This window comes from Panulirus ornatus, chromosome 66 (genome assembly GCF_036320965.1).
Source record: "Panulirus ornatus isolate Po-2019 chromosome 66, ASM3632096v1, whole genome shotgun sequence".
Classification (NCBI taxonomy): domain Eukaryota; kingdom Metazoa; phylum Arthropoda; class Malacostraca; order Decapoda; family Palinuridae; genus Panulirus; species Panulirus ornatus.
The window spans coordinates 21,905,827-21,925,110 of NC_092289.1; the positions used below are offsets into that span (position 1 = coordinate 21,905,827).

At 45.8% G+C, this 19,284-nt stretch overlaps 1 protein-coding gene across 1 annotated transcript; it reads right to left on the minus strand.

Moving 5' to 3' along the window:
* Positions 1-824: 824 nt before the first annotated feature.
* LOC139746726 (disintegrin and metalloproteinase domain-containing protein 33-like) lies at positions 825-15,200 on the minus strand. The gene is made up of 17 exons (XM_071658212.1): positions 14,344-15,200; positions 14,014-14,189; positions 13,782-13,858; positions 13,339-13,375; positions 11,692-11,780; positions 11,109-11,230; positions 10,783-10,877; positions 9,947-10,117; positions 9,108-9,283; positions 8,548-8,604; positions 8,138-8,302; positions 7,374-7,644; positions 6,933-7,073; positions 6,238-6,410; positions 5,203-5,386; positions 3,805-3,991; positions 825-3,691 (listed from the first exon to the last, which is right to left on the minus strand). The coding sequence occupies exons 1-17, from the start codon at positions 14,819-14,821 to the stop codon at positions 2,418-2,420; spliced, it is 3,873 nt and encodes a 1,290-aa protein (XP_071514313.1). The 5' UTR covers positions 14,822-15,200; the 3' UTR covers positions 825-2,417.
* Positions 15,201-19,284: the final 4,084 nt, after the last annotated feature.

The following is a 19,284-nucleotide window of genomic DNA, read 5'->3' on the forward strand; positions in this document are numbered from 1 at the left end:
AGGCGTCGACGGACCTCGATGCTCTCATGTTGGTGATGCTTGGCGTCGCTTGGGAGTTAGTAAACAAAGCAAGACGAGTTAGTTAGGAAAAAATCTTCACGCAATCTTTATAGGTATGTATGTTCAGGGATATTTGAGTCCTCTTAGGCTAAGAAGTGAAATGTGAATTTACATACGACTGCATACAGCAGTCTAAGCTATAAACAGTGATATTTGTAATAAGGATCACGGGATTGTACATATTCTGAAGGGAGATTTGTTTGTTACAGGCCAGAGTGAGGAACGAGGACGAGAGGCTCGCCAAGTGGTATCAGGTAACTGATATACTTATCATTGAATTGTATGTAAAACCCACATATTAAGGGAGATCATGTCTTATAAGTAAGAAGTAGAAATCTGTGATAGAAATAGGAAACTGTAAATGAAAGCAACGAGGTCGAGGCTAGTAATGGTTAAGGGCTGCCCTCCACTGGTGTCTGACTCTGGGTGATTGTAGGGTGCAATTAAGTGATACTCATTGTATAAGGTGCTTGAATGAATATCGGCATTTAAAGGTGCCTCGTTATTATCCGGATTTTGCTCTGTGATATCTCCCAGCTCCCTTATATATATATATATATATATATATACACGAACATAGTGCATAGAAACGCGCACCTTCGCAGAACATACAAACCTCCAACAGCCAGGATCGAACCAGGGACCCCTGTGCAAAAGGCGGGAGTGCTAACCGCTAGGCTATGGGCCAACAACACCAGCAATTCATACAAAGTTTAGGGCTTGTGATAATATAGGTGAGGGTTCTAGGCGAATGATATTAGACCGTGTGTAATAGGTTTTAATTGTGAGTGAAGACGTGGACGGAGATGTTCATTCAGTTTGATAAAGGTTAGAATTAGGCAAAAAATGTTTTTATGCGAGATGAAGACACTGTCCACAAATTAAATGAGGCTAAATGCACTTGATCCACTCCATGTAAATGGAAATCAAAGTTGATAGATAGAATGACTGAATACTGGATGTTGACATCTTATCAAGAAGACAATTCGGACATTGAGCAATCATGTTCCAGTACTGTGTCAACTGGTGAGCTCCTCTCACAAGTTGATAGCTTCATTAGCATGTTGAAGTCAGAGGTTGGCCTCATCCCATGGCGTTTCATCTTCATCACTCTGCATCCTGTTTAATTTCATTCAGCTTTAATCTGATCACTGCTGGAGCGCGGTTGCAGGTCTGTAAGTTGTCGCAGTCTTAGATATCACTTCTCTGGCAAGATTAGGACCATCCACAAACATAATTTTGGAATTATTCGAGTCCCTGCAAATGATCCACAAAGGTCAGGTGTAGCAGCTGGATGTTGCATATTACCTCTGCTCAGTTCGTAAAGGCTACATCCTTACGAGTCCTTTGTTCCTCTATGTTTAGGTAATTCTCGACGCACACATACCCTAGTCGGGACTGTTTTTGTTCGTGGTACTCGACACATTGTCTCTGTCACCTTTTCGAGAAAAAGCTACATCATCTGCTCTGTTCTGATCCCTCGGCACCTATCGTTCCTCCATCGACTCCTTAAGCTACATCTCAAGTAGACTCTTGGGTGTTTCTGCGCTCATACCATCTTGACCTTGAGACTTATCAGAATATCAATGATTTCCACCCTTTTTTCCATCCCATTTAATAAACGATGACAGTCGTATGTTTTCTACAGACAACACACTGTCGAACTTAGCGTTTACCTCCTCACAAATGTCTTCGTTTTTCAGTTCAACAACGATTTTTTCCCAGACGCCAGTTTGATTATTCGTCTTTTCCTGTTAATATCCTCCCAACAGATCTACGTATCGGTTTAGGATTTTCATCTTTGTCCACAATGCTCTGTATTTCATAGAAATTTTCTTGCATTGCCTTTCTCGTCATATTGCTCTAGTTCCTCAGCTTTATATATTACAGACTGTGTTCGGTGATGAACCTGAAACAGTAATTCACCTAACATTTATTTTTTGTATGACTATCCTTACAAGCGAAAGATCAATTTAACTGGCATAAAGGAAAACCTCATAAATTAAGTTCAGTTTTGATTGTGCGCCTAGATCATAACAACTCATTTCACACTCAATTTCCTGCAAGCTAAGTTTTCGTAGTCAAACATAATCTCATAAATAATTTCTTACCAGAAGATACACATATTCATCAACAGTACATCATCATTTGGTATCTTGAAAGTATCACTTATATGACTAGAAAATGCTTCAGCAGTCTTCCACAGCTTTGACTTTAAAGTATAGCGTTCGAAACAGTTCAAAGTTCTCAGTTTCTTAAAATCCACCGATAAGCAGATGTTTATTCACTTACACTAGCAGTAAGGAGCAGACAAAGCAAATTGATCACTGGTGCACCGTCAAACTCCCGTACAGATCTTAATAACCGGCCTCAAATTTTTTAGCCATGTTTTTCACAGTTTTCCTCTTGGCTGCCGCTCCAGAGGGCGCGGCAGCAGCAGTATTGGTTGATCCCGTGGCGTGTCCTCCTCCCCGTGGCTGAGTGTTTTCCGGCGTCGTCTGACTGGCCTCGAGGGAATGCGTCTGTCGTTTACTTTTTGGTGTTGTTGTTTGTTTCCCTGCGACTCTTTTGTCCTGCTGAGGTGGAATGTTTGTCTTCGGGGGTCCAGTGGTGTGGTTTTTCTTGGACTCCTTGATTGGTGGGGGAGGCGGCTTGTCTACAGGAGGCAAAACCTTGGGATGCGAAGGAGGGTTTTGGAATGGTATCATTGGTTTCCTTGTTGGCTGGTCGGCAGACTCCTTTACAGCATCCGAAGGGTCTTGACTGTAATTGCTGGATTGAACACTTTTTTTGTAGCTGGAGTTACTTGAATCCTTGATTCTTTCCTTGAAATACACCTTATGAGTGTTTTCCAGTTCAGGGGAACTCTGTAGGTTGCTGTCACTCTTGCAAGGCTTAGGGGCGCTCGGTGGTAGCGGCGGGACCCTACCTGATCGGCTGCTGGCGCTAGGTGTGGCGTCGACTGTGATGGAGCGTCGGAAGGCAGCGCTCATGTATCCTGGGGGAGGCGTACCCTTCCTGGAGCTGCGGTTCCCAGCCAGAGGATCCACAACAATCCGACTGAGAGGCATCGACTTCTTACTACTAGAAGACTTCGATCGTCGACTGTTTTCCTCTGAAGCTTTTCTTGAGGAACGAAAGTCAAACCTATTGAAGGTGCTGATCAAGCTGGTCATAGACATTTGTGAAGTCACGGGTTCCTTCGTAACACCTTCCTCAAAATCAACATCGCAACCAGAATCCGCTGAAATAGATTGGAAATAAGTTGGACGATTGAGTTCCAGCGAGGATTTCTGATGACCAATGTCTGAGGAAATGGTCCGAGGAGGGTAGTCCTTAAAATCGACATCCCTTTGAGGAAGCATCTTGTCTGTTTCCTTTTCCTGACCAGTTTTCCCCTGCACGTTCTCTTGTTTGTCGGGTGGGTCGATGGCGACCATCCACCTGGTGGCTTTGGTCATGAGTGGGCAGCAGCAGGCGTCCATGCAGGTGACGCAGCAGGGCAGAGTGGAGCTTCGCCCTTTCCGTTCCCACCATCCCCGCAGTTGGTCCCACAAGCAACACATGAGGACAGCGATGGCCAGCAGCACCATGGACAAGAAGAACAGGGCATCGAGGAACGGATGTACATCTGGAAAAAAAAGAAAAGAAAAATATATTTTCTCCCTCACTCAGTTTTACACTACAGTCTGTTTTCAGAAAAGTTTAGATCACTACTGTAAAGTTCAGTTTAGCGGGACCTACTTCGCGGTCGTCTCATGGGTCCACTATCGACAGATCCTCCCGGACCATAGCGGGAGCAGTCTGGAGGGGCGTAACCAGCGTCGCAGTGGCAGTGGCCGAGGCTGTTGCAGATCCCTCGGCCAGAGCATCCGTCGCGACAGTGCCCGCCAGGAGGTGGTATCTCCATGCACCTCTGGTTCACACACATCTGGAGTATGAAATTATACTTTAGTGTTTAACCTGCTGTAGAAAATAGGAGGGTGAAGCAAGGAGTAGTGACATCCTGTAGCCGAGGCACTACCATGTACACAAGAGACTTTACTTGACGTGAGTTTGTGTGGTGTAATGTTTTGCGTCACGACCTACGAGTCATAAGTACCTATGTTCGAGTCCCAGATAGAGAGGCCGGCTCACAGATTACTCACTTGTCCTCTCCTCTGGGTTTCATTAATATATGTCCTACTGTGATCTTGGGATACGCTCATACACACCAGATCTCTAGAAAAAAGAAACTGTTTATCATCGTAGTTAGCTGGTGAACCAGTAGATCATGCCTGATATTATCCTGCTGACATATACTGACGGAACCCCGGTCAGCGGTGAGGCCGATGCGACTCATACCAGTGGTCCAGCTTCAGCCAATGTGAACTTTGTAGGATTCTCATGGCAGTGAGATATACAGTGCTCATGCCCTTGAGTGCCTCATGGTCAGGAAGGCTAACCGCTATGCAAGGGGAGTCCACAGAGGTTACACCGAGTTTCACCTTCGGCAAGACTGTATGATCACTTCAGAAGAGTTCGTAATTTCCCTGCAACTGATCATAGCGTAACCCTGGAGCTGAAGAACTCGCCATAAAAGGGATCCTTGGAGTTATGTAATTAGAATCATATGTATGATATTCGGGCACACCGGCTGTGACCAACATCTCGCCATAAGGACACAAATATGTTCAGTGAAGACTGGAACATTATTAGTTTAGACTGACAACTGGACGGGTTGTTAGGAGAGGAAATTATCCAAACTGTATGAAGCATAAGAACCAAAGAACGCATCTAACAGAAGTCAAGATGGACGTAAGAAACAGAAGGTAGATTCTAAGATATCTCTATCTCATTCGCATCATATGGTGACCTGAGGTCACACCTCATACATAGAAACATGAATAGACTCGTTTCATAGTCTTACGCGACCTTGAGAAGAATTCTGTCTCTTAGTCATATTTCAGTTTACTGTCTCGAAGATATGGAGTCTCTTCTGACTTGGAAAGAGTCATCCTTAACGTCGCCACGTCTGTACTGGTCAGCAAGTGCGCGGGAGTCACTGTCATGCTCACATCAGAAGCAGCGGGAAAAGCTTCGTGGTCACCAGTCGTAAGTTTGATACGGGTGTCCCTCACACTCTCGAGGAGCACCACGTACCTTGTTTTCCGTACACGCTGCACCGTTGGGAGAGAGCCAGAAGCTGCTTGGGATGGCGGTGGAGGCCAAGATGTAGCTGCAGGAGGCCTTGGAGGAGAAATAGGTCCTGTATCTGAAGTCCCCACTGAGCCTCGGTGTTGTCGCCTGCAGCCTCAGGCAGTGAAGGGTGCCACATAATGAGTCCCTGTGGAGGAGTAGGAGAGTATCAGGGGCGGCACAGCGGTGACGGTGGGAATCATGAATGAAATTATACTGATCTGCTGCTTCATCATCTGTGTCATGGTTGATACATGAATATTCTGAAAAAGAACAGGCTGAAATTTTAGGCCAAGACTTAGAAAAATAAATCAGATACGTCTGAATTTTACCCATATAATAATCCTCAAGGAATTTATATCATTGGAAGGTATGTAGCTGACAGACAGGTAAAACCAGACTCTATACCATGTTACGCCTTCACGTATCACCAGCAGGAAGCCAAACACCACATTCGTACAGTTACATGAATCTCCAATCATCTGGACTGAGGTCATCTTCAAATCCAGGCCATCACGGGCATATGACTGTATACAAGAAATCGAGAGGAATGGATAAGGAACACGAAAAGTTTTGAGGAGAAGGAAAAAGGAAAAATGTCATTTGAAAAGGATTAGGTCGCTGGTGACGGGAGGAACGTGAGGAGGGGGACAAAAGCTGCTAAGCTTAGCGGTTCGTGGGATGGCATCACGACCACCAGTCCGCGAAGGGATTGCTATCTTCCATAACAGCTTTATTACTGGACGACGTTATAATCACATATGCATTGAGTGGTCCACATGTATGGGCCACACACTTGTGAGAGACCCATGCTTGCCTTCAGATAACATTGGTTATAATGAACCGAGAAATTATCGTCTCACCTCGACATTGACAATTGTAGAGAGTTCACCAAAGCGAGACGATACTGCTTCAGTGTTAACAGAGATATGACTCCACGTATCAACCTTCTAACGGGATACCCGGTCCCTTGGCAGAGCGCCTCCTGCGCGCACTAACCTGGCATGGCAAGGCGAGAGGATGGTCCCATCGGCAAAACCACAGTTTCCCTCGGACCCTCTTTCCGTGTTGATGCTGGTGAAGCAGCTGGGGTCTGCGGCCGTGGTCATCAAACCCCATACTTCCTGGCATCGTCCCTCATGGCTGCCACACTCGCCTCTGTAGCAGTGGCCCTGAAGAGAAAATGTTTATGATATTTTCCAACCCAAAGACACTGGTCTGTTTTATCACGCATGACAATCCAAAGACACTAGTCCTTGTGTCACACCTCACCAGCTTCGTATGACACATCATCCCTTGGTATAATCAACTGATCACACATCATCGTTGGAATTACCTTGATGATCTCGACACTTTGTTATAGATTTCACTGGTGATAAACGGAAATATCCTTGCGAACGTTATCATGATGAGATCTGTGAGGCAGAGTGTGACATATTCATATTTCATAAGAATAAGCAAACCAAATAAGCAAGTGTAGCGTGTTAAGACGCAGAGAAGGATCGCAAGCCATCCATCTCCCGTGCAGGTGACACGTGAATTGTAAAAGCCTCACAGCCATCTGTCCAGGACTTGACTTCTTTGCATGAGAGACTCGGGGCAGGAATCCAGGACTTGCAGTGAGCCAGTACATACCTGTGCTTCATGGTACATCGAGGCAGCGCCCAGGACGCAGTCACTGGTTGAGGACCTACCTTCCCTTCCCTGCAGGACGTTCCATCTCTCTTGTAGACGTCGTCGGGGCAGTACTCGCTTTCTCCGGTGCAGTACTCGGGAAGGTCACAGCTGCCGCGAGGCGCCCGACATTCTCTTCCTCCTGGTTCGATCTGACACGTCTGTCGCAAGAACACAACACAGTGGACCTCTGAGTAAGGCACAAGTCCAGACAGCTGGAAACATTCTCATACATTTGTTATGCTACACCCGGGGAAAGATTTCACATTTAAAAATATGTTCTAATGAATTAGTCTACTTTCCCGTAAGATGTCATGCCAATGTTACTCTCTCTCTCTCTCTCTCTCTCTCTCTCTCTCTCTCTCTCTCTCTCTCTCTCTCTCTCTCTCTTACTGGCTCACATTCTATGTAATTAGACTTCCTACCACCGCGTCAGCATCACCTTTCCCCTGACGACCCACCTCGGTATTGCAGCAGGCGCCATTGGCGCAGGAGGCGTTGGCGGCCAGCTTGCAGGTACTGGCCAGGCAGCAGGGGTTGTCGCAGTATTCCGGAGGGCCACAGTCGCACTGCTCGCCGGCCTCGTGGTCCACCACACCGTCGCCACAGCTGTTGCCGGGGAAGGACTGTGTCGGCACGTTCTTCAGGCAGTCGAAATCGTTAGATTCAAAGCCAGTTATCAATTCCCGCTTGCTGCAGGAGCTCCAGCCGATGTTGGGGTTGTAGAGTGGGCTGCGGGACGACATGACATTACTACAACGGTCCAGTTAGGTCGAGAGGTCGATCGTCACACGAATGGATAGACAAGGTAGAAGACTTGTGATAATATTATCTGCTCTTGTGTTTACTCATGTGTCTCCCTCAGTACTAACGTTGTGACCTGCCAGACGTACGACACTAACATCTGTACAGGTGTTGCCCGTGTGTGTCTTGTGGTTATGGTGGAGTTTGTTGTTCTCGTGAGATCGTTATGGTGTACATTGACGCATGGGGAGGATTACGGAGGGAAAGCAGTCTGCATGTATACTGCTCCAAGTGACTTTGCTAACGGCGCTGAGGTTGGGGCGCCTCACTAACCGTGTCCTGGTCCTGTTGCCCCACTGCCCTCCTGACTCACCTTCCGGTGCCACTAACGTGTCTCCTCCCAGGCGCCACTGACGCACCGACTCACCTTCCAGTGGTACTAACGTGTCTCCTCCCAGGCGCCACTGACGCACTGACTCACCTTCCAGTGGTACTCATGATGCAACTGCGAGTATCACACTGGCACTTGTCGTCCTGACTGTCGTGGTGCATGCCCAGGTTGTGTCCCATCTCGTGCGCCATTGTCTGAGACACCACGCCCACCTCATTGTCCTTGTCCTGGATCACGGCCACCGAGCTCCGCTCGCTGGAGGGGGAAGACAAGTGCGGGTAACTCCTACTGACGTAGAAAGCAAGATTTTTTCTTTTTAAATTTAGAGTATGGCCTCCGCCTGCCTTCAAGTACATCCCAAAGGTGCCTATGGTGCTAGACTGTTGCGTTTATGATACTGGACCTTGACTCTACAGGGAAAACATAGGCGGACATTTCCCCTGGCCATCAGGGTACCCTGACACAAGTTTAGTCATGAGAAACACACACGAGGCACGAACCTGCACATGCCGGAGACTGTGGCGTAACCCACGGTGATGCCTTCGAAGTCCACAACCCTGTCGAGGTTTATGATAATGTTATATATATATATATATATCAGCATTAACTGAATTTTGTCACAAATATATAGATATGCCAATAACTATGGAGTCTGTGTATACATGTCAACATAGACTGGAGGGTATTTTCTTGGTTCCTGTGTTAAGGGATGATGATGTCAATTGGACAACGGTTGCCACAGTGAGCAGGAGTTTGCTTAATCTTCAACAATCTGCTCACAGTACCCTGAGAGGTCTTTTCCCCCCTACCGCGAGAGGAAGCAGCTTCTCTTTTCCTCCCTGCCCTAAGGAACGTGGCTTCCTCTTACCCATAAGATAACGTTTCCCTAAATTCATCTTGCCCCAGGAACCTCACCACCCCGTGAGCTACACCTCCATCCTATGTCCGTACGCGCCTTCTGCCCTCTTTCCACCCATCTCCCAGCCTCCCTCCCTACCACTATCCCTGGGCCAAGCACGTTCAGGACAGGTCAAGCCAGGTCAGGACGCGAGGCACTCACGTCAGGAGCACAGTGTTGTCGTGGGGCAGGTTAGGGCGTTCCTTCAACAGCTTCTGCCTGTATGGGCGGAGGTTCTCCAGGGTCTGCTTATAGTCTGGGAGCACCAACACCTGGTCTGTCGTCTTCCACACCTCCACGTGGCTTAGCACCACGACCACGCCCAGTGGACGGTAGATCTGTAACTTGGCACGAGGACAGATTATGCACTGTACCAAAGCCAGTGGAGGATACAGGAGTGACCGTGGTACAGGGAATCAGTGTAGGTGCTGAAAACACGTGACATTTCAAGCCTCCAAAATTATCAGTTGTAAGACATTCATCAACACTACGTAGTTAACCTTCCCTAAAAACACAGGAGAAAAAAAACTCCTGAGGGTATCACTAATCTCATAACTTAAAGGTTTTAAAATGACAAGATGTCTTACGTTATCTGGGCTCTCCTGAGGAAGATATAGAGCTATGAAGGGTCTCTCGAAGCTTGAAAGAGTGCTGTTTTCAAAGAGGACCTCTCTCTCTCTCTCTCTCTCTCTCTCTCTCTCTCTCTCTCTCTCTCTCTCTCTCTCTCTCTCTCTCTCTCTCTCTCTCTCTCTCTCTCTCTCTCTCGAGACCCTACTTTACACCATCCATCCTCCTGTCTTAAAAAAACAGATGATCCAAGCCTATACAAGTGATCGTACGAGTGTGTGTGTGCATGCCTCTTTTTCCGTCAGTGACGCTTGCTCTAAGCACATGTGCGTGTGTGTTCCAGAGAGAGAGAGAGAGAGAGAGAGAGAGAGAGAGAGAGAGAGAGAGAGAGAGAGAGAGAGAGAGAGAGAGAAATGTGAGTACGTTGTGCTCACCGCGTTGACGATGTTGACGATGGCTCTGCAGCGGGCCCAAGTGCGGTCTCCGTGCTTGCGGTAGTAGCTCCGGTCCGCCACAAGGACCAGCTCCACGAATCTGGTGGTGCTCAGTGTCCACAGTCGACCACCGCGCAGCAGCGCCGCCGCCGCCGCCCCTCTGCGACGACCCTGCCGACGCGACACGCATCCAGATTCCAGAAGTTTTATTCTCTAGTGAAAACAGCACGACTGGCTGGCTCTCCCAGAGGCCCGGGAACCCAGGGAGGGTGCGGGGGGGATGGGGTCGTAGGAGGAGGGGAAGAGAATAGAGTGGGAGGAACCGGAAGTAGTTGAAAGAGATTAGGATGAGGATGAGGGACACAGGATGATGGTAAGACGGCCATGGATGAGGAAGGTGGGTGAAGACCCTCGTAAGGATCAGGAAACCTTATCAAGGCCAGACTGTGGATGGTCGTGAGGAAGACTAGGGAGCAGTGGCACACACGACCCAGCTAAGAAGGACTCATGTGATCGACATTAGTACATCGGCTCTCTATGTCCTTGTGGCAACAGTGTCTCGTCCAGAGGACTCCCAGACAGTAGATCTGTGACACTTGCATGTCTAAACATAAGACGGTGTTTAAAAGAAAATTGTGTTACGTTACGTTACTTGGATGAAGTGAAAAACATAGTCGTGTGCAAGAGTAGAAGGCTACGATATGCTAACTGTTTTTAGATATGAAACGATAGAAATATCATCTTTAAAGTTTAAATAAAAACAGGCGTGAGTTCTAAGCACGCTTAGACAGCCAGAGGAGAGCCATGGGTCAGAGGAAGAAAGTGTGCAAAAGTACCTTGCGGGTAGCGGTCGCAAGCCTTCGTCTGCCACTCCCGCTGCTGCTGACGTCTGGAACATCGCTGGTCTGGTTCAGGCTAGACTCCGTCACTCCTGGCGGGAACCTTAAGTTACTACTGAAGGTGCTGAATTGTCATTATTGTGACCATTATTATCATAATCATTACTCATCTCTGGGGACAAGGGAAGAAGAATACTACCCACGTAGCTCATGCGTGTCGTTAAAGGCGTCTGAAAGGGGCGTGAGCGGGGAACTGGAAATTTTTCCCATAATGATGAACGATAATGAAAGTTCACAGAAGACCATTAAGAACTGAAACCTACCACAGGCTCCGGGCGGGTCCTGAAGGAGGCTGGCGGAGAAGACCCGATGGGGTTCCTCGAGCGTCGAGGCTCCTTCGGCGGGTTCCACCAGCAGCTCCTGGTTCCCGACCACTACCACGCCCCTGTGGAAGGCATGACGTATGTAGGGGCGTCTTCCTATCGTCAACCTCACCAAAACCGCAAAGATTATAAAGGTCATTCAAAAGCATGTGCTTATTGCCCGACTAACTTTTATAGCTATTAAACGGTGAATCTGAAAACATAATTTCAGATTGGATAGATATAGTTAAAATGAAAGACATTGAGGATTAAAAGGTTAAGATTGAATATATAAGCAAACATTGCCAGACATTTGCTGGGCACAATGTTACCTTAGACACTCATATCACACCTCAAGATATGTATTTAAAAAGACACAGACATATAGACAGCACAGACTTACAGACAGCATAAGAAAAGAGACACACCTCAGGAGCTCACTCCCGTACCATCACAGACAGACAGACACACATTACCAGCCGTACAGATCAACACCCACATGTGCTAGAATCCTGGGCAGATAGGTCGGGGAAGTTGGGCTCACCTGACGCCGTTGCAGACGGAAAGGGCCGCCCAGGACCCTGCCACACTCCTGACCTTGCCCTGGTACTCGCACACCGTCACTAGCCCCTCCTGCAGCAGCCACAGATGTGGGGGGAAAATTGATGGAATCATTGTGAAATTTTTTTTTTCCTAATGTTGTTGGACGTGATTTTAATGACACGTGAGACTTATCAGTTCTTTGTGTATCCTGACAATAAAACAATAAGTCGCCATTACACAACAACACTAGAGGGACGAGATGCTTGATATTTGAAAATATCTCTGCTGAATATAACACAAAATAGGATTAAAAAAAATGAAACATTACAATTTGATGGAAACAAATCAAAATATTTCACATTTTGTCACATCTCACATGTTACAACAGGTCACCACCTCGCTTGACAATGTATTCTGGTAATTTGTTTTCCATTCTCGAATATCATACTTAGACTACATTTCTATGTTGTGGCTGGTCTTTCTTCAGCTGTTATACAGTTTTCGAAAAGAATAACGACTCGTATACCTGGACACATAGTTCGAAAATAACACGCTACGGTCTTGTGTCTTGTGCGCGTGATGAATACATTGCTCTAAATTGCGTCTTGGAACGCTACATCTTCCTCCTTGTCCAGGGGTGGTGAGTCGCCTTTTGTTTATTGTGTCACTGGCGTCACATGACTGAGCAGCAGCCATCAAAATAAACAGCGTACCTCACCAGGCGAGGAGGTGGTGTATTATGGTCAGCAGCCACGTCTCATGGGGTCCTAGTTCTCTTGGGAATAAACTTTTGAAACCTGAACTTGAGTTCAGGAGTTTCTCTCAAAGAGAATTGAATATTTTTCTTTCGAACATTTCGAAAGTCCGGTGACACTAGATTTGTTACTCCTTTTTCATATCTGATGACAGACGCTTCATCTTTGATTAGGCCAGAGCTTTTACTCTGTCAACAGTCCCAAGTGAGCAAAGATATATTTATATAGTCACGTCTTCGTTATCGCCCAGTTGAACATGAGCGTCTTGTGGTGTGTCATCCCCGTGGCAGACGTCATCTCCATGTCTGGACTGAAAAGGTTAGTGATAAGGCGGGAAAAGTAGGGTGAACGTGGGGTGTCCGCCACACTGGTAGCAGGGCTAAGGTTAACTAGCCAGGGGATCTAGATAGCCAGAAAGTTTGGCTGGTAATTGAACGTTCGTTTGGTGTGTGTGTGTGTGTGTGTGTGTGTGTGTGTGTGTGTGTGTGTGTGTGTGTGAGTCAGAATGCTAACTCGAGTCTGATATACAATGATAGCCATCCAGTGATGTGATACAAAGTCATCGATCACTAGTTCACTATGACTCCGTGTCGACCTTAAGACCAGGACTGTCTAGCGTTCCAGTACCAAATACAGATGAAAAGATCTGATCTTAAGATTCAGTGCAAAAGTAATAATGATTCACTTCTCAGGAGTCACTTAAGAATCCTAGATTCTCTGATCATTTACAATGGTAATTTGTTTTGAGAAAACAAACCCAATAAGCATCGTGTTGTGTTCTGTAGATTTACTTAAACCAGATTATTTACGTCTTCGTTTATCTTTAGGAACTTTACAAAAAGTGTGGTTGGTCTTGTGAACAGGGTGTTGGCACTTCCCAAGCAAGACGTTACCTTCTCTGGTTCCTCGTAGGTAGCAGCTAGAAGGTCCCTGGGAAGAGAGAGAACAGTGTTAGCAAGTTGCTACTCCTCACTGTATGGAGGGAATAAGATTGATTAATCTAACTTCAGTCTTGAGGGTTAACCAATACATGGTGAGTTTATGGTGAAGAGGTAATGGACGAAGGAGTAGCATTAATCATATCAAGATATTGGTCAGTATCATAATCTACAGAAACAATGAGGAATATGATATCTGCATCTGTAGGAATAAGGAATATGAGAAGTTACTTTGGGAAAAGAGCAAATGGGAAAGGCTGTTAGTAGGGGTTGATGGAACAAATAGCAGTCACGTTGAGGACACTGGAATAGGAACAGTTGTCTGAGACACTTGGAAAAGAGGACATACGGGAGAGTAAAACTAGGATGTGCTAGGCTGAAGCAGTAAGAACACTGACCTGGTGGGATGGAGGTCGAGCATTAGATGTTGCTCCTGCACACGGAACTCTATCGTCAGCAATGTCCCCCAACTCTCCTGGGACACAACGAAAGGATATATCATCGTCACTACAGTATCTATAGATTCAAACCAACACCTAAGCAACCAGTTAAACTTAAGGAGACAAAGCATGATATACATATATTGTATTCTTTTTTTCAACGGTAGGAAACGGTGATGAATTAGCGTACCGGACGTTTGGAAGGCGGGTTGTGGGTGTTCCTCTGGTCAAAGGCCATGTCCCCGTGGCCAGTTGAACGTACGTTCCCCTGGTCCGAGGAGTGTGTGTCCTCCTGGACACGGTGATGTTGCCAGGTGACGACGGGAACGGCCGTGATGTTGACAGCCACCGTGTCCAGAAACCATCCTAGGAGACAATAGTTGATGAAATCAGTGGCAAGAAAGTGGGCAATATATGTTTTGGTATAGCTATCGAGAAGATGTGGTAGAATAACTAGTCAGACTCTTAGACAGTGATAAGACTTTGGATATTTCGAGTGAACGTGTGACTGTTGGCTTACCTAAGCTGTGTGTCTCATGGTGAGTCATTGTGGTGGTGGTTTCGTCTCTTTGGTCGTCGTTTGTTCTAACTCTCTCAGCTCTGTCCTTCAATCGATCTTTGCTGTATTTCTTTGTCGCGTCGTTTACAGTGACATTCCATCCATCATCATTATCAATAGCATTTACTTCCTTCTTCCTCGTAGATTCATCTCTTCTCATCTTGGTTGCTCGGTCAGTCTCTCTGTCACTACCATGTAAGTGTTGCTGGCTACCAACCATAACTCCTCCGTCAATTGTTCGCTTATAGTCTCCAGTACCTCTGCTAGCATTCCATAATGCCTGAACACCTGACCCTCCTGTAGGAGGGGAGGTCGAGGTCGTATGGCGTTGGTGGTGGTCTGGAAGCATCCAGGTTGTGTCCAGGAGTCCAAGAAACAGGAGAGGCACCAGCATCATCCTGGCAGACGCCGCTGTGGAAAGTCGGTATAGGTTCGCCATGGTCGCTGGGTCCTGTGCTTACACTCACATAACGTTACATGTCCAGGACAGTCTCCTTCTATGTTCACTTTTTCTAATTCTATTTCTTAAAGTCCACTGGAAATCAAATGATCTAAACACTTTAAAGGTCCAGAAACAGCGTTTGAGGAGTCAGGCTCCTACTATCACAGTCTCGTCGAAGTACTTCATCAGTTTTCTTTTTTTCTTTCTTTATGGCAGATGATGAGGACCAGTAACTACTCTCAAACACTGATATCCACAGCTCACCAGCACCACCACAGCACGACCTGCAGGACCTCAACACCCACAGACGCACATGGACTGGAAGAACGTGAGCGACGCAGAAGGAGGAGAAAGGGGCGGACCCGAGCACTAGCACTCTGACACTGGCACTGACGCAGCGCTCGGACGTCTTGTCTTACTAGTATCGTAACCAACATCCGGCACACCGAGGTACGTCACCACCGCCGCCACCTGACGACCGCTGAGACCATCAGCTGTACAGTTTGAGGTAGGATTCTTGTTTACGTACGACAGTACGACCATTGAGCGTGACGATAACACGAACGGACGACCCCTGGCGCACAGCTGTAGGACCCTTGAGCACGACGGTACGACCCTGGCGCACAGCTGTAGGACCCTTGAGCACGACGGTACGACCCTGGCGCACAGCTGTAGGACCCTTGAGCACGACGGTACGACCTATAGGCACAAAAGTACAACCCTTGAGCGCGATGGTACGACTGTTGGGTATGATGGTCGTCAGAGAATAGGTCTACAATACCCAAGGATCGTAACGACGTGCCCAAGGGCTGCGCCATCGTGCTCAAGGGCAGTACCGTGGCAGTCAGTGTGCTCACGGATACAGAGCTCCAAGGTGGGAGTTTAGGGAAACTGTACGTAAACAAGAAATGATGTAAGAAGGAAAAATAACCTATCCATGGATCAGTAGATATATGTGCGGTATGATTAAACGATAGTTGAGTTATGGGGGGTTAAACCTTAGCGTTATCTTTTCCTTGATTAAAGTGGGTCTGAATCATACAGGAGGTCCGTGTTGTCATACCGGACTTGTGTTTCCTAATTCAAGTACTGATAGGAATCCCTCACGAAGCTTTTTGAGATTCTCTTATCTCTATACCGGGGTGAAAACTGTCGCTCTCTCTCTCTCTCTCTCTCTCTCTCTCTCTCTCTCTCTCTCTCTCTCTCTCTCTCTCTCTCTCTCTCTCTCTCTCTCTCTCTCTCTCTCTCTCTCTCACATAGTACTGTAAAACCGCTTGATGGAAGCTATGGGGATATAGAAGTTGCAGAGATGGCGAAATGTTTTGAAATAGAGGCATGACGCATGACACACACACACACACACACACACACACACGAGTGTAGAACTTCCTCCTCATGTTGTACAAATAGGTAATTACGAACACACCTACACACATATGACTTGAGAGAAGGGATGGACTTCTACCTGACTATCTTTGCAATAGTACTACCACCGCTACTCCTATACTACTACTACTACTACTACCACTACTACTACTACTACTACTACTACTACTACTACTACTACTACTACTACTACTACTACTACTACTACGCTACTACTACTACTAGTAATAATGATAATAATAATAATAATTTTGTTAATCATTATGTTAATAATGATAATGATAGAACATGTTTGATATCCATTATATCAAATTTGCTTCTTAATCGCTACGTCACCGTCCGTGCAGACTTACATCTTGCCTTCACATATTCCCTGGTCTGGTTCATGCTGGCACCGCCGCTGCCCACCCATGGGAGTTCATGATGTCGCTGCACGTTGCCATGGAGGGGAGGATTATGGCTACCACACACAGTTGTAATGTGACAGTGGAGTGAGCCAGAGGACCGGATGCATCATTATCATGTGCTGGGAACGGTGGGTCACACTTGAGGGATTTACGTTTGGTCCTGTTTCTCGAACCGACGTTAGTTTGTGTACACACGGGGTCTCAGACTACGTGAACACAAGTACGTGTAGTACGTGGTGATGGTTGAGACTGTAAGCACGTGGTTACTTGATACACTATGGAATCTATGACGGTTTTAAGATTCTTGGCGAAGATCCCTCCCGTACAAGCGATAATGATCCTTGATAGTGATACACTTTCTCCAACCCTCTGAGAGAAAGGATTATATTAGACATGTGAATATTGAGAACGAAAAACATTTACACGTTATACTAAAACTTTGAGAAGAGAGATGGAATGAGGTGTGTGATAATCCTAACTCAGTAACAGGTGCAACGGATGTTGAACACTTGATGGCCGTGTTTGAGCCGTGGTGATAAAGTATACGAGCTCAGGGTCGCCACTGTAAGCACTATGTAGGGTAGCCTGCCTTGTGATGAATATGGGTGTTACCGGACCCCCACCTGCCTCTGGTTACGCTGCGAAGTGGCGAGCTTGTATCGCTGGAAGGATAGTCTCTTCAAAGTGCTTCTCCTTCCAAAGGGATCCCTCATTTCCCTGCTACTGGGAGTAGCTCAGCCTTAGGCTGGAAAGGACTCCTAGGTAACAAAAGGACTCTTTTAAGAAAGGAGTTCTGAGGTAAAATAGACACATACATGTACGTCTGTGTGTGTAACTGTATGATTACATAATACAGAACACGCGAGTGGTATACTAATGTATCCCATTAATGCTCACGAACCTTTTTATGAGAAAGGAGATTCATATTGATCCAGTGTCTCTACTAGACACTTTGCTACAGGGTAGAGACAGCAAGGATAATTATTATATATATTACACATGTAATGTTTATTATTTAGTACATATACAGGGTCATATATAGAGCCTCACGTACCGCTTACACACAGTGTGAGAGGTTGTGAGACTAATTTAATCACTGCCATATGAGACATCACTTTCTGAGTAAACACACACATGATCAAACTGATTTACTTACCCCTGGCGTCAGCGGAACTGGGAGAAAAAAATAAATAAATCACCAGCGAACTTATCATTTATCCGCCTGTAGTGCCCAAAATACACTCATGAAAACATGTGTCTTGATATATCAGCGTACTGATATATGATAATGACAGGAAAAGTCTCACAAGCTCATATTTCTTATCACTAATCATAAAGAGTATGTTTTGAGCAGTATCCTAATGCAAAATTGATGAGTATCTGGTATAGGCTATATATATATATATATATATATATATATATATATATATATATATATATATATATATATATATATATATATATATATATATATTTATTTATTTATATATATGTTCTGACGGTGCGCCTTCATATGCACTTTGTTCGTATTCATATACCTCCGCGTTGTGCAGTTAGGTTCGGTAAAATGCTATCTGCTGGCTGTGTGAACCTGATGGGAAATGACTGGTGTAGACCCCGTTGCTCACCAACGTAAGACGAAGGGTATTCGAGTACATAGTATTCGAATAGTCATTTTCTATTAGGGGCGATCATAGCCTAGCGGTAGCGCTCCCACCTGTTGCACAGGGGTCCCGGGTTCGATCCTGGCTGTAGGAGGTTTGTAAGTTCTATGAAAGTGCGCGTTCATATGCACTTTGTTCATATATATATATATATATATATATATATATATATATATATATATATATATATATACGCACGTCTTAGTATATGGTTTTATATGCGTTTGTGTATGTATGTGTGTCTGTGTGTTTGGCACACCGAAAGTATCTAATAAGTCTTGCCCTTTGAGCTTATTTGACATAGATATACGCTATACGTCCTATGAGAATCATGCCACTGAGTATTCGTATCATACTCACTCCCAAACATCATACCCCCACCCCCCCACCCTAATATCATACCCTGCCCCTAAATCAAACCCCCCAACTTCCCGCCGAGGTCAGAGGTCAATAAAGAGGACATAAAACCACAGTATATACATCAAGAACTTAAAATGTTAGAGAAAATGGATATCTATACATTCACCTGTCTTCAAACTCTGATTATGATGAATGACTTTTAGTGCAGTGTTACAACTATGCATGTCGGGAAATACCTGGGTCTCCACTAACTAGAGAACTGATGCACCTGAAAACGGTATGTATGCATTACAGATTTCCGTTTTCACGTCTCACTAGCGAAGATGTGGATTACGCAGTTGTTGGCGTCCCTCAAGGAGGTCATTCCTTGTTGTGGTACCTTTCGTGTTTTGACATTTCTGCCAATTCCTACCGATGGTAAGTTTGGAATGCTGGTCGTACGGATGAGCTACTTGTCTACCCAAAGTCGAGGTGAAATAAGACAGATTGATTACAGGATCGTGTTGGACGAGGGTCGACCAGCCAACAGCCTGATTATAGCGAGGGGTAGTTAGTGGAATAAAGAGATATTAATCATAGACATTAATCCCTTCGTATGCATTATGCTCTGCGTACTATAGATCTACAAAAACATATATTGTGA

Coding starts and splice junctions, on each gene's coding strand:
- LOC139746726 (XM_071658212.1), bottom strand. CDS start 14,821: ATGGCGAACCTATACCGACTTTCCACAGCGGCGTCTGCCAGGATGATG. Junction 11,231..11,691: donor TCCGTCTGCAACGGCGTCAG/GTGAGCCCAACT, acceptor TGCCTTCCACAG/GGGCGTGGTAGTGGTCGGGA. Junction 8,605..9,107: donor GACAACACTGTGCTCCTGAC/GTGAGTGCCTCG, acceptor AAACCTCGACAG/GGTTGTGGACTTCGAAGGCA.